Source organism: Nannobrachium achirus (genome assembly GCF_963921795.1).
Source record: "Nannobrachium achirus genome assembly, chromosome: 9".
Taxonomy (NCBI): domain Eukaryota; kingdom Metazoa; phylum Chordata; class Actinopteri; order Myctophiformes; family Myctophidae; genus Nannobrachium; species Nannobrachium achirus.
Window position 1 is genome coordinate 3,695,605 of NC_137818.1, and position 14,994 is coordinate 3,710,598.

General features: G+C 44.5%; 1 protein-coding gene across 1 annotated transcript in view; it reads left to right on the forward strand.

Moving 5' to 3' along the window:
• Positions 1–14,177, forward strand: part of LOC308291720 (peptidase inhibitor 16-like) — a gene marked incomplete at both ends in the record, with an annotated part of 41,498 nt that extends 27,321 nt beyond the window's left edge. Inside the window, 6 exons of the mRNA XM_080733849.1 lie at positions 5,760–5,910; positions 6,474–6,541; positions 7,126–7,235; positions 10,578–10,669; positions 12,260–12,419; positions 13,994–14,177. Of these exons, the coding sequence (XP_080589975.1) occupies positions 5,760–5,910; positions 6,474–6,541; positions 7,126–7,235; positions 10,578–10,669; positions 12,260–12,419; positions 13,994–14,177 (765 nt within the window). The remainder of the gene's footprint in view (positions 1–5,759; positions 5,911–6,473; positions 6,542–7,125; positions 7,236–10,577; positions 10,670–12,259; positions 12,420–13,993) is intronic.
• Between the last annotated feature and the right edge of the window lie 817 nt (positions 14,178–14,994).

Genomic DNA, 14,994 nt, shown 5'->3' on the forward strand with positions numbered 1-14,994 from the left:
AAATAAAAATTAAGCTGTGATGACTAAAACTAAGACTAAATATATTGATAATTTCGTCAACAAAATAAAAACTAGACTAAAACGTTAGGGAGTTACTAATGGAGAAGAGAGTCATTTTATGTTCGGTTTTTCTCAGGTGAAAATAGCAGATCTACAAGCTCACAACGCGTCGCGCTGCGACGCGTTGTGAGCTTGTAGATCTGCTATTTTCAGCACACAACAAATTAAGTCAAGGCCTGCCAAAATACATTTTAGTCGACTAAATCAACTGTAGATTTAGTCGCCTAAAATCTTATGATATTTAGTCAACAAAAATTAGACCAAAACTAAAACTTTTCAGGTGACTAAATTATGACTAAAACTAAATTACATTTTATTCAAAAGACTACGACTAAAACTAAATCAAAATCTGCTGTCAAAAACAACACAGGTCACAGGTCATCAGGTTTCGGGTCTGGGTTTTTTGGGACCCGTGAAGAGCTCTAGTGCGTGTCTCATCCATCCCATAGCCAGAGGAGACAGGGCGGTACTTTCCTATCGCCAAAATAAAAGTCTGGGTTTCCGAGGTTAGGGCGGTACAGAGCACTGATTGCTCGCTGGGCACAATGAAGATTATTATTATGGCCAGACTAATATCACTGTGTAGATATTAGTCTGGAATCTCTGTGAGGAACCTTCATTTCCTCTGGTGATGAACCTGCACCATGTTTGCATATACTGGGCCCTGATTGGTGCCCCACAACTTTGGAGGCAGGGAAATACAGAGCGGGCCAGACTAATCTGCAATGGCAGATTGGTCTGGTTTTCAGGCCTTACTGTTTCACAATGCGCTAGACCACTGGTTCTCAATATTTTGTGGCTGCCCTAACCCTAACCCTAACCCTAACCCTAACCCTAACCCTAACCCTTACACTGATTTCCAAAGCCAAGTACCCCCTTCCCCTGACTACAGCAAAATGTACATAAAAAGTAAAGTTCCAATACCAATACGTTCAAAATAAAACAGCATAATGGCAAATAAACATTTACTACAGTTACTACTAGTCAAGTAATTGATGTAATTTGGTTTAACAATGTACAGATGAGCAGGTTCACACCATCTCTGTCAATGTTTTATCTTTTTTTTATATATATTTTTTTTTATCCCACGTTTTTTGCAACCCATTTTTTCACCCAGTGCCACCTAACCTGTAGTCCTGGTTTCCGCTCTCCCCCTGCCGCGCCAGGGGAATTGGGGAGCACCTGGCTGGCTAGGGGGAGGTAGTATAGAAACCAGGACTACTGCATGTTTTTGTGAGGGCATCTACCCTAGGAGACACAGGGAGAACATGCAAACTCCACACAGAAAGGCCCTATTGCCAACCCCACCTAGGGTGTGGGTGCTGATGACTCGGAGGGAGGAAATGTTTTATCATTAACCATAACAGTAAAATAGAAATACATATTCCCATTTCCTAGTTTTTCTCACGTACCCCCTGCAGTTTCTCAAATGCAGTACCCCCATTTGAGAAACACTGCGCTAGACCCCCTGGGAGATGGAATTCTGAGGTTGAACGCCACACCTACATCTGGCTTTGTCTGTTAGTCCAGTGTACTGTATGTCCGGACCTGTCATTGGTCAGTTGGTGTCTGCTTGTACGTATGGCCAGGGTCTCATTGGCCAAGCTTTGCGTGACGCTTAATGAAATTAACTCATAAATAGCACCGCTCACGTCACACTGGGTGTGATTTTTAGCCTTAATGTATGACTGTACCACGTACTGTTCACATTTCTACTAATAAAGCAATCAATCAAGCAATCAATCAATCAATCAATCAATCAATCAAGCAATCAATCATACAAACTGCACCGACTGAGCTACCAGGCCAGGTGGAACTACATATTTGGATAAAACTGACGTCATTCACGTGATTGGAGGCTGCTCTACCAATATAAGTGGCATCATGTGTGATAGAACTGCATTCTGTTGAAGAGCAACGCTTGAGTTGTCGGCTATGGGCAGCGTCTGTATTTGAGTGTGAAATGTTGCGGTGGACTGTGCATCTGAAAGGACCTAAAAGAAATTGTGCTGCGGCCACGGTGGGACACGGTGGGACACAGTGTTTCATAGTAAACTGCTCCCTGACGGTCGCAAAAACCTCCACCGGCTGTCTGTCTCTCCGTCCGTCACATGTCACACGTCACACTTTTCCCCTGCTCATATCTCCGCAACCGTTGACCCGATCCATGCCAGATTTTGCACACACACCCTAGGATGGCGCAGGGATCACATTGATGTGCGTGTTTTCAACACTGTGTCTTTGCGCTGGAGGAAGTTGCCTCCTGTGACAACTGGAGGAGATGTTCCCACCAAGCGCCGGGGCCACACAGCTGTGCAGATAGAAGATAATGTCTACATCTTTGGAGGGACGATTGAGCCTATGCCGGAATGCAGCAAGCTTTATGCATTTGATGTGGACACCCACAGATGGCTCAAACCCAAGGTGTCAGGGACCGTTCCAAAGGGGAGGGAGAACCACTCAGCCTGTGTCTTGGGGAAGGTCATGTTTATCCATGGAGGATGGATCCATTCTAGTGGATATGCTAAGGAGATGTAGAAGTTGGACACCACCACAATGGTCTGGTCTTTAATTAACACCACAGGACCTCCACCACCTGCTTCGCTGCGTCCTCCATCTGCCACCTTCATCGGGACAAAGATGTTTGTGTATGGAAGCGGCGGGTACCGTGACTACCAACACATCAGACTGTTTGACACAGAGACCAACTGCTGGCTGAACACACCTTCTGCAGAGCCTCTTCCTAACAAACGCTGGTGCCATTCAGTCTTTGTCTACAATGGAGAGCTGTACATATTTGGTGGCCTGGTGGAAGATGGAGTCAATGATCTATGGAAGTTCAGTCCAGAGACCTTCTCCTGGAAGAAGGTTGAGTCCAGGGGGAGACGACCAGGTCAACCAATGTATAGGATGTGCTGTTGCATGGTGGGAGATCGTATCATCCTCTTTGGAGAATACATACGTTATTCCCTCGCACCCTCTGATGACCTGTTTGTCTTAGACTTGAGTCCTAGTCTGACGACGTTATGCAAACTGGTAGTCCTTCGGTACGGTCTGGAGCAGTCTGGACTCCCACACAACATTAGGTGCGAACTGACAGCCATGACTAACTATCAAGAGAAAGAAGAACATAGCTGCTCATAACAAATAAAATGAGACTTGAATCGTACTTGTAGCCGTTTTGTTTTAGAAGGGTAGGCACAATAAGCTTAGGCTTCACTTCAGCCTACACGTTATTGGTCTGTATTATTAATAAATGCTGGAGATACTACTTTTACTATCTCGCGGGGGAAATCAGTCACCCAGAGGTGGCACAGCAGTTAATGTTAAATAACTGTTGTGTACAGAAATACAACTCAAAACCATTAACAGGCAGAGCAGCGGTAAGCGGAGGTAAAACAAAATAACCCTAGGGCTCCACCAAAATGACGGCGTCGTGCCGGCGTCGGACGGCGTCAAAAAATGAACCGGGGCGAATTTGAGCGTCAGACGCTGACGTTGACGTCGGCAGTGGAGCACCCTTCATTAATTAAAACGGGAGCGTTCCCAGCACTGACGTTGACGCGACGCTCGACGCGCTCGGTGGAGCCGGGGGGTAACGTGTCCATTACAGTCAGCGCTTCATAAGTGTCTCAGCCTATCTATAGTCATGAAAACAAATTAATAATAATTATCAGTGCAAAGCAATTAAAAAAGTGTCAGTGCCAAGGCGTGAGAAGTGAAAGTGCTCACAGCAGGAAAGAAAAGTAGCAGTAGAGATCATAGTGTTTGCCTTTCTCTGCTTCCGTGTCTCACTATAAGCGTCTCTCTAAAAAAGGGGAGTTTTCAATGGAACGCAAGTTTCTCTTTTCCATTTCCTGAAAAGTAACGTTGTTTTCGGGACACGGTGTCTGCCGGAAAGTGACAACATGTGTGTATTTGTTACACTGACCTGACCCTGACCTGGAGACAGTTGTCTGCGTGTCTGTCAGCTTGTCCGTTCACTCGTAATTAACCACTTCAACCCCAGGCCCAGCATCCCATATCCTGGAAGCAATAGGCTATTAGCCAAGACGGAAATAGCAACACATGCCATCCCCAGTTTACTTCCTGTATCTTGCGGGAAGTGGGCAGACACCTTTTTAGGAGACAGGAAGCAGGTTGGAGTCAATTCATTTCAATGGCAGAGTGAACGTGAACACAGCTTCAGAACCATTCTGTAGCTCGAGCCGCAAATTGCAACACTAGATTTTCTTTTATAATCGGATGAATCTAGGGTTGCAATACCTCTAGGGATCCAATGCACCAAAATGTTTTTTTTTTGCTTTCTGATTGTATTAACACATCTGGTGCCAACCCCGAGTTTCCCGAGTTTGTATTGATACCAACGCTGTGCCAACCCCGAGTTTCCCGAGTTTGGGCCGTTTATGAAAAAAAAAAAAAAAATCAAATTTTTTTTTTTTCAAAATTTTTTTTTGGACCTCCAGAAATGTATTAGGCATGATCGCGATCGCGAAATTGCATGTTTAACCCCCATACCAACCCATTCTTTCAAACATGGCAGCCATGTTTGTTTACATCTGAAGAAAACATAATGGCCCATAAATCATGAATGCCTGAACGGATTTCCAAGCGGATTTTTTTGTTTGAAAGCTGTGAACAGCATCTACACACGTGGTGCATCATCTAGGCATGGGCGTGCACTTTTTACACAATTGCACAATTACATGGAAGTCTATGGTAACCATGGCAACGCGAGACATTGAAGAGAAAAAAATCATTGCAACATAAGTGTTAAACAACGTCAAACTCACCAATATTGCGGCTCTATGGAAAGCTTTCCTTATCCTCTTACTATCTGCAAAGTGTTTGTTTCATAAAAATCCACCGTGAACTTGTTACGATTTATTTTCTGTCAAGAAATTCAGTTAAGGTGATTATTTTTTCTAAGTACTGGAGTTTGGAAGCGCTCGTGGGAAGTCACTCAGCGGTCCTGTGTACCAGCTGGTTCTAAATGTCACATAATGCAGGAGGCAGCAGGACATGGCGTTATAGAAGACAAGCGCTTCCGAAGTTCAAGACTTGATACAATCAGAAAGCAAAAAAAACAACAACGTTTTGATCCATTGGATCGCTATGGGAGGTATTGCAACCCTAGATTCTTCCAATTACAACAAAAATCTAGTGTTGCAATGTGCGGCTACTTTAGCTCCATGGTCACTGAATTCACACACTGAATTTCAACCTGGAAACAGGATGAATTCGCTTTGTCTTAATGTACATTTCTGATAATTCGCTTCCTATTTTCGAATACGTTTGTGGAAACATGACTTACAGTATGTCTTACAGAAATGGAAGGTTACACTGCTATAAGTGTTCTTGTATGTCTTATAGAAATGGAAGGTTACACTGCTATAAGTGTTCTTGTATGTCTTACAGAAATGGAAGGTGCTATAAGTGTTCTTGTATGTCTTATAGAAATGGAAGGTGCTATAAGTGTTCTTGTATGTCTTATAGAAATGGAAGGTTACACTGCTATAAGTGTTCTTGTATGTCTTATAGAAATGGGACTCCAGCTTAAAGGTGATAGCAGAAGGCTACGCTGCTAAGTGTGTTCTTATGTCTTACAGAAATGGAAGGTTACACTGCTATAAGTGTTCTTGTATGTCTTACAGAAATGGAAGGTTACACTGCTATAAGTGTTCTTATATGTCTTATAGAAATGGGACCCCAGCTTAAAGGTGATAGCAGAAGGCTACGCTGCTAAGTGCGTGTGGAACCACAACCCAGAGCTGGAGGAGACGGGGGAAAACATGTTCGCCAACACCGGACCTCTGGACCTCCGGGAGGCTCTGGAGAAGTGGTTCTTCGGTGCGTATCACTTCACTGCATCCCTTATACCTGTGTGTGGTGAGATGAGAGAGACATAGGTAACACTTTAATTCACCTGAAAATGCTCTGAAAGCCAGGCAGAAATGACAGGGGCTCTGTATTCAGGAGTGGTCATTTAGCCTCAAACCTTTTGAAAAACGTTTTTGGGGCATAAACAATATGATATTCATTATTTTAATGCATGGTGTAGAAGCTTTAAGACGTAAGGCAGATTCTGCAAAATGTCTTCTACGTCAGTTTTTCTCACACTTTCAAGATGTATCTAAAATGTTAATAGCAGATGTTACAAGCTCACAGCTGTGCCACAAAGTGTAATAAAAGTCTGGGTTTCCGAGGCTACACAAAGTGTGACACGCTGACTATTACAGAATCTGGGTTTCCGAGGCTACACAAAGTGTGACACGCTGACTATTACAGAATCATCTGCAAACATAAGCACATGATAGCTGGCTTTATGACAAGTCATGACTGTCCTGTGTACACGTTTCATGGACGTCACCTGTGGTTTGAATCATGTCGTCATGTCCTGTGTGACCCTGCAGAGAACCTAGACTACGATTACAACAACAACAGCTGTCCTGAAGACAAGATGTGTGGACACTACACACAGGTCAGTCACGCACGCACGCACGCACGCACGCACGCACGCACGCACGCACGCACGCGCGCGCGCACGCGCACACACACACACACACACACACACACACACACACACACACACACACACACACACACACACACACACACACACACACACACACACACACACACACACACACACACACACACACACACACACACACACACACACACACAAATGCAAATGCCCCCTCTTTCCATGCCATACCTGAAGGCAGCATTCAGGAGAATTGCCTTGCCCAAACTCTCCTGAACTTGAATGCAGCATCTTATGTTGAAAGAATTGCCCTCTCTGTGTAGAAATCCATGCCGTTACGCCACATCTCCAGTATTCACTTGATTATGCTTAGTTCCAAGCACCGAAAATAGCCAACCGCCCAGCTCACAACGTGTTACAGTGCGACTTGTTGTGAGCTTGGAGGACTGCTATTTTTTAGATGTTTCACCAAAAGGCCCTTTTAGAAATGGCCAGCCCCTGCCTAGCACTCTAACATTCTTTGCACGTCCCTGTGTGCGTGCGTGCGTGCGTGTGTGTGTGTGTGTGTGCGTTTCCAGATGGTGTGGGCAAACACTCACAGGGTAGGCTGTGCCTGGCATCTGTGCAACTCCATGGACGGCCTGGACTTTGAGAGAGCCAACTTCCTCGTATGCAACTACTATCCTGCGTGAGTATTAACTCTGAACGGGTACACATTATTGTGTATCATTATTTTATGCTTTAACTATTGAAAAACAGCAGATATACAAGCTCACAGCGCGGCACCGAGTGCCGCGCTGCGAGCTTGTAGATCTGCTATTTTTGAAAAATCGTGAAAATTAGAATTTTGACCCGATTCTATAAGTGTCTTTTGAATCCTTCTAAGGTTTTTTTTAAAAACCTATGTTTCTATGTCAGCAATCTGGCCAGCCATCGTCAAAGAAAAGGTCCTTTTCACTTAACCGGAGCTCAGTTAGTCTGTTCTTGAGAGACTACTATGTCAGTGGTTCTCAAACCTTTTCATGTGAAGGACCCCAAAATTATATGTATTTGGCCACGGACCCCCATCTCAAAATATTTAGTTCCAGGGACCCCCAAGAAGCAAAATTTGAGTTACAAACGTTCGCTTTGAAAACACATATATTCAAAAATGTGCACATTTTCACGACTTTTTCAAAAATAGCAGATCTACAAGCTCGCAGCGCAGCACTCGGTGCCACGCTGTGAGCTTGTATATCTGCTATTTTTCACTGGTTAAAGCATTCAATAATTCTAGGCCTAAATGGGTTAAATATCAAACACAGACTGTGAAAAAAAATCAACCCCAGTGTGAAGAGAGCAGTGCCTCTTATGAGTTCATTTCATTAAGCGTCCTGCGAAGTTTGCCCAAAAAGCAGGATGGACATACTGTACAAACAAAGCCAGACGTAGGAGCGGTTAGCACCACTCCAAAATATGGACAAAGGGAAGTATGGGGGCGTGCCGAAGAACATACCGAATTATAGGCGTCATGCTTCTCTGATTGGCCAACCACACCCATTGGCTTCACAGATTGGCCGACCTTTGCGTTCACGTTCTGTGCCTTTGCACCAATAGACTGATGAGTAGTAGCCATGCACAATGGAACTCTGTGGGGGTCCCTGTTATGCCCAAGATGCACGCCATCATCAAGATGTCAGCCGTTTCTGATGACATCAGGGATCCCTGTGGATCCATAATTTGTCCAATGTGTCAACAAGTCACAATGTGTATTTATCACGTAAATAAATGGGTGAGGCAGGCATTCTCAACTCGCATTGTTCCCAATTTGCCTCGACCGTTCCTGATGTTGCAATCCACAGTATAAATGGCCCACTGATTATAATATCTAATATCTATCTGTAATTAGTCCAGTGGTCTAACGGGTACGGCACTGCGTATAGTACTTCTTCTGACAACAGATTTATAGAGCTAATATGTTAATCCCTCGTGACCTCTGTCTCCACCCACTGTGGACACAATGTGTCATTTATCAATGTAGCTCGTGTCAAAAGAGATATATTTAACAATTTAACTCATTCAATGGCAATCCACACCGCCTATAACGAGATTTTATTACTTTTTTATTACATTGGATTCTGATAGCGACCACTACTAGTATAGCCGATCATTTCGGTCTCGGGTACAAGCGGACGAAATTTGTTTTCTCAGACGGGTGGCTGGTATTTCCCTTAGAGATAGGGTGAGAAGTTCAGTCACCCGAGAGAGACTTGGAGTAGAACCGCTGCTCCTACACTTGGAAAGGAGTCAGCTTAGGTGGTTGGGGCATCTAGTACGGATGCCCCCCGAGCGCCTTCCTAGGAAGGTCCTCGATGCACGTCCCACTGGGAGGAGACCCCGTAGCAGACCAAACACCAGATGGAAGGATTATATCTCCACAGTGGCATGGGAACGCCTCGGTATACTCCCGGAACGATAACGGCCATGTCACACCAATGCAACTCCTTGCCAGTGGGGATGATGGTTTTCAAGGAGTGAGTTGTACTGCTGTGGACTGGCCTAAGGATTAAAGGGATACTTCACCCCAAAAACTTTTTTTTCCTATAGATTACTCACCCCACGGAGACTTGAATTCATGGATATTCTTTTGTTTTTGTCACGTTGCTAAGCCAATCATCGTTTCTATGCTGCGCAAATGAAGCTTTTTTTGGCCCTTGTATGGGTGACGCCATTATTGGAGAAATCAATGTTCAATGGTAGAAATGATACCGTCTCGAATGCTATTGGCTGCCAACGGTCACGTGCAACCGCAGGGATACATGGGACATTGTCTTGAGCTTGCCGAAAATAAAGCACACGAAGAAGAATCATCACAAGCCTATGATCACAAGCCCCTCCTACAGCATACCCTGCTATAGAGCATCGCAGTGAGGTGTCGGAAGCAAACTCGCCATTCATTCTTACCATAGGGTTTTTCATTATCAGCCACAAAGTCTTAGCAATTCAATGTACACTTACCACTAGGCTGGTGGTTGTAAAATGGTTCTATATGCTCCTGTAGAACCCCCGAGTATGTATGCAATCACTCTAGTTTTAGTAAAAACACGTTTTAATCAAGATCGCACGGAGAAGAACTGCATTACCCATACTGCTAAACATGTACATCCCGTGAATTCGACGTCTGTGATTGGTCTAGCTTCTTCTTCTTTCACATATCTTGCGGTTACCGCGGAAGTAGCTACTGCCCCCTGTCTTCCCGGCGGATTATTGCACTTCAGCAGAACTCCGTGAGCGATCGTCTTTCTTTTACAAATATGATGCACTATGTTAAGGATGACGATAAGAGCGTCCACAGACATGACAAACACAACATTTTAGGCCATATGCTGGCCTGGATAACTAAACTGAGCGTGATTTAAGGGCTATATTTCAGGAAACAAGTGTCATTCGCAATGCATTCTGGGAGTGTAGTTTCCGCAATTTAAAAAATAATGATGTACACAGTCTTGTACCCTGCCCTTTTTTCAGCTTTCTAATTAATCTTTGCATTCAAAAAAATGTGAAAATTGTCATGATTCCTCTCCAGCCAAGGTGGCTTTGTCCAAGGCTTAATAACGTTTAAATAAATACTTTATGAAATGTCTATGGAAGAAATGAATGCGGAAAACGCTTCCGACACCAGAGTGAGGACGGGGTGGGGCTTCAACTGCGATGCTCTATAACATCAAATATAACATAAATTGGAACATATTTTCACAAAACGCTTATCATGGTGATTGAAACAAGGCTCTAAACTAGCGACAGGAACCATAACGTTTTCATGACAATGTTTATTAAGGTAAGAAAATCAAATGTAAAAGTTTGGGGGAAATGAATGGAATCCTATGGAGAACATGTTGCTTCTGGTGCCAGAACAAACAGCGCAACAAGTGGCCAATCATAGGAACTTTCCGTTCCGTATCTGCTTCATTTTAAATTGGGACGACTACACCCCTGGTCTTCACAAGTATAGTAATACTGTCTACCAATGTGTGTGTGTCCTTCTGTCCAGAGGTAACTATGACGATGAGAAGCCATACATCGAGGGGGATTGGTGTTCCAGCTGCCCTGAGAACCTGCAGAAGTGTGAAAACAATCTCTGTGGTACGACTAAGACTAGCTACTTCTCTGTGTCTCTGTGTCTGTATGTTTTAGACAGGAACACGCACGTCAAAGTAGATTGAATCATTTATTGCAACAAATGGATACAGTTTAAGAAGCTATAGTAAAAAAAAATATGAAAAACGGATGCTAAAATAAAAATTATGTTTCGAAAATATTTTATAAAGAAATAAGCTTCATATATGTGTTTCTATTAAAAAATATCCACAAAAAGCGTAAAATAATGATAAAATAATCATTTGGGCCATTGTCAGGCTGACACTTTGTTTACATTCTACTCTATTTAGACTAGGATGTAAACAAATCGTTTTTTTTTTTTGGGTCATTTTTATGAAGCTTATTTTTTTATAAAATATTTTCAAAACATTATTTTTATTTTAGCATCCGTTTTTCAAGAAAAAGTTGACTATAATAGCTTCTTTAAGACTTGGCGTTAAAGGGCGCTCGGGGATGTTCCCTGAATGTTGTATGGGGACGGGTCCCCATAGCAAGGAAACCCCCCATAGGGATACAATAGTAGTACAGTGGCAATACATTGACACATTAGCTTGAATCAGCAGACATGAAATTGCAAGTATTTGAGCCTAAGCCAGACTCTGGTCAAAAGGTGGAGGCTGGGGTGGAGGAGGCAGCTAAGGAACGAAGCTTCGAACTGGCGTCACAATAGAACTGTGTTATACAAAATGTAAAGCCTCAACTCTTCGTCAGGGTGGGGGTGGGGGTCCCCAGTTAACACATTGGGTGCCCACGATGATTCAGGGTTTAGGGCAATTATGTATTCCCTTTGTATTTTGGGTTTCTTCCTCGAGGCTGCCACCTTGTGGGTCAAAAGTGCCGATCCAAAAACACAGATAGAGTGACATCATATAATCATCCCCTCCCCTTTTACCATTCACCAACACTGTGGGTGTGGCTAACTTCAGCTGGATCACCACTGGTGGGTGTGGCCACATAAAAACCTAATTTTAACTCTTTCTGTACAATTTTTTGGAAAAAATCTTCCTCCTAGTATATAAGAAGCCCAACAAACCCACGGTCAGGTGGAGCCTGCAGTACCATTGCGGTTCAAAAATTCACCACTCCTGAGTGAAATGTCTGGGGCTAAAGTCTGGTGCAACGCACAGGTCCTGGACCTGGTGAGAGCAGGAGTGGACATGGTGAGACGTAGGAGGGGCCCGGACAGGAGTAAATCCACAGAGCCTAGTCCTTCCAAGCGCCAGACTTCTTTCCCTAGTCTTGGCAGAGTAGTTCTGGAGTGGTGGAGTGAATGGTCCTGTCTTTCCCTAGTGGGACTGATCGTGGGTAGCTACTGGGACGTAAGTCGGGACTTGATCAACCCCGGCTGGGTCACCCAGGTGAGGGGTATGATGTTGCGAGACCCGAAACCCAGATGAGCTTGGGCTACATCACTGAGGATACGTCCCAGGTGCATCCATGCGATGTTTTTTCGTTATAATACCTGATAATCATGTTTTAGGGAGGGATGGAGGGGAATCATGGCACCCCAAAAAAATGGGGGTCGTGGCCTAGGTTGAGAACCACTGGTCTAATTGGTGTCCTGTGTGTTTTCAGTGGCCGACACACCTGAAGAGGACGGTGGCGATGATGATGATGAAGATGATGGCGAGGGAGACCTGGCTGTGACCGACGGAGCCATTGTCACACCTCCGCCCGAGACTCCTCCGCCCGCTACGCCCGCGTCACCCTCCTCCTCCTCAGAGGAGGAGGAGGAGCAGCCCTCCCCCAACACCCCCCCTCCTCCACCTCCTCAGCCCCCCGCCCCCTCCTCTCCCCCCCACCCCCCAACACCACCGGGAGGAGAAGAGGCGGAGATCTCTGAGGAGAATGAAGTGGACCAACCAGGAGATCCTCATAGGAAGGGAGGGAGGGAAGGACCGAGCGCCAAGCCCAGAGAGAGGGAGGCCAACAGGGAGAAGGAGACCACGATAAGCGTGTCCGATGCCGCCGCGGGTTCGAGTCTGAGGTCGACTGTTTCTGGACTGGTTTTAGTCCTTCTGACCGTTGCGCTGGTGGTAAGGGGATGAAGAGAGGGAGAGGGAAGATCTCCATGGTCCGACGTCCCATTAGTCCAACTTAGGGTTAGGCACAGTTTTAGTGAGGTTAGGTTTAGGTTTAGGCACAGTTTTAGTGAGGTTATAGGGTTAGGGTTAAGGTTAGCGTTAGAGGACACTCTTCCTAAAAGGCTAGTAAAAAAACTAGAAGAAATGTCTCGAGTCTCCATCCAGTGGAATATTTTTCATTTCGCCCTAGAAATGTATTTTAAGCGTGTGGTGGGGGGCCCACACTGCGTCCACTAAGTAGAGTAAGCTTTCAACTGTCCACTGATACTGTTATTTTCGGACCAGACGAGAGGGTTCTCCGGTTTTGCCAAGCCAGAGCGGAGGTAGAGGAACATAGCGTTGGGGAGAACACTCCACTAGCGCTATGGACCAGAGCTAGGTTAAGGTTAGGTTTAGGCATAGCTTTACTGAGGTTAGGGTTAGGGTTAAGGTTAGGGTTAGGTATCGTCAGACTAATGGGACGTCAGAACAACGCTATACGCACCTAAGATAGAGGAGAGGAAAGGGTTGTAGAGGAGAGTGGTCTCGTGTGGCCAGACTGTTGTCTTCCACGGTGTTCCAATGCTTCCGTTCATACAACGGAAGTTCTGATCAGGAACGAATCGAAGTCTTTACAGTCGCACAAAATTCTCCTAATACTCTGTAAATGAAAATCATCTAAGCATAATATAGCTGGCTGCTTAGCAGAAATGGAAATTAATAAATGTAAAGATGTTTTAAATTTGTTTTTTCGTGAACACTTCCGTGTTCGGATTTTCGGGGGTGGAATTCCAGACTCTTTAGTAGAAAGCATTTGGAGATTGTGGAATGGTTGTCTGGCTACACAAGACTAAAGCCCCTATCAGAGTCTGCAGTGAAGAGCCTATCACCGCAAATTTTAGGTGATAAGCTATCCACCTAAAGTGGGAAAACAAGTGGAGGCCATCATAGTCAGTCACGGTGAAGTCCTATCACTGTGACTGACTGGTCTAGATCGACCAATCAGTGAACGGGGTGATGGGCCGATCTGTCTGATAGTAAAAACAGAGAGATGGGTCGGGGTTCGCGGTGGAAAGCTCTTCACCGCGAGTAATGACGTAATGTTGTAGTTTTATGACTTAAAAAGACTACACCACGGTGGATAGCTTACCACCGCGGTGCCTACTATGATAGGGGCTTAAGAGGAGAGGAGAGGAGAGGGGAGGGGAAGGGAGGAGTGGAGGGACCTGGTTCATTCTGTCTTCAGCTTCCTCCAGCTGATGGCTGCTCAGAGGGTTCTGATGAGTGCTCGGGGGTCAAGTTGTCTTGCTCGTGGACACCTGGCCATGAAGACCCACCGGGCCAGGAATGGAACCTTTGACCTCCTCTTTCCCCATGCAGGAGGCCTCTACCCATTCAGCAATGGAGAGGAGAGGAGTAACATCTCTTGAATTGACTGCTCATATTTTTCCTTTATTTTGTTTGACTGGAAGTTGTGCATTTCAACATCTTCATCTCATCATATTAATGATTGTATTAATGATTACACTCTTATATATAAAAAGAATTAGCTGTTCATTTTTCATTCAATCTATAGCTTACTATTAGTCACTATAGTATTCACATGGCATTGTTCATGTTTGTTTTGATTTACCTTGCAACACCAGGTGGGCGGGGTTTGGTCACAGAGTGTCAGGTATTATGAATGAATTTATGATGAATACTCTGTTGTATGAATGGATTTCAGTATCGTCCTGTCCTTATCTTAAACCCTATCCTGTGTTTAAAACCCCACCCCATAGGCAAACACAATACAATAAAATAAACAAACATTAAACAGCAACATTAAGCAAATAGTATTTTCAAATACCATCCATCAAAACTATCTCAGATTTACTTTGAACACTCTGAAGTCACCATATGGGTTCCCAGAGTAAATACCACGGTTCGTCAATGTTTAAGGGTCCAGATTTGTGTAACTCTGAGTTAAAATTACACTGATGATTTTACAGTGTAGATTCATCGGGGTCCCAGAAATAAACTGGAAAAGATCTCCGCCAGGTCGGGTTTGGCTATACCTGCAGGTCCTGCAAGCATCAAGTCAATCATAGCCAATCGGAATATAATGTGAAAAATCACATGACTGAACTAACGCGTACTTAATGGATTTGTGTGAGTTTTTGGAGGAGCAGCAAAAAGCAAACATAAAATTGCAGTCAGGCACAAATGGGTGGGGAGTTACGGCGTGATCCCAAAGAATCTACGTAT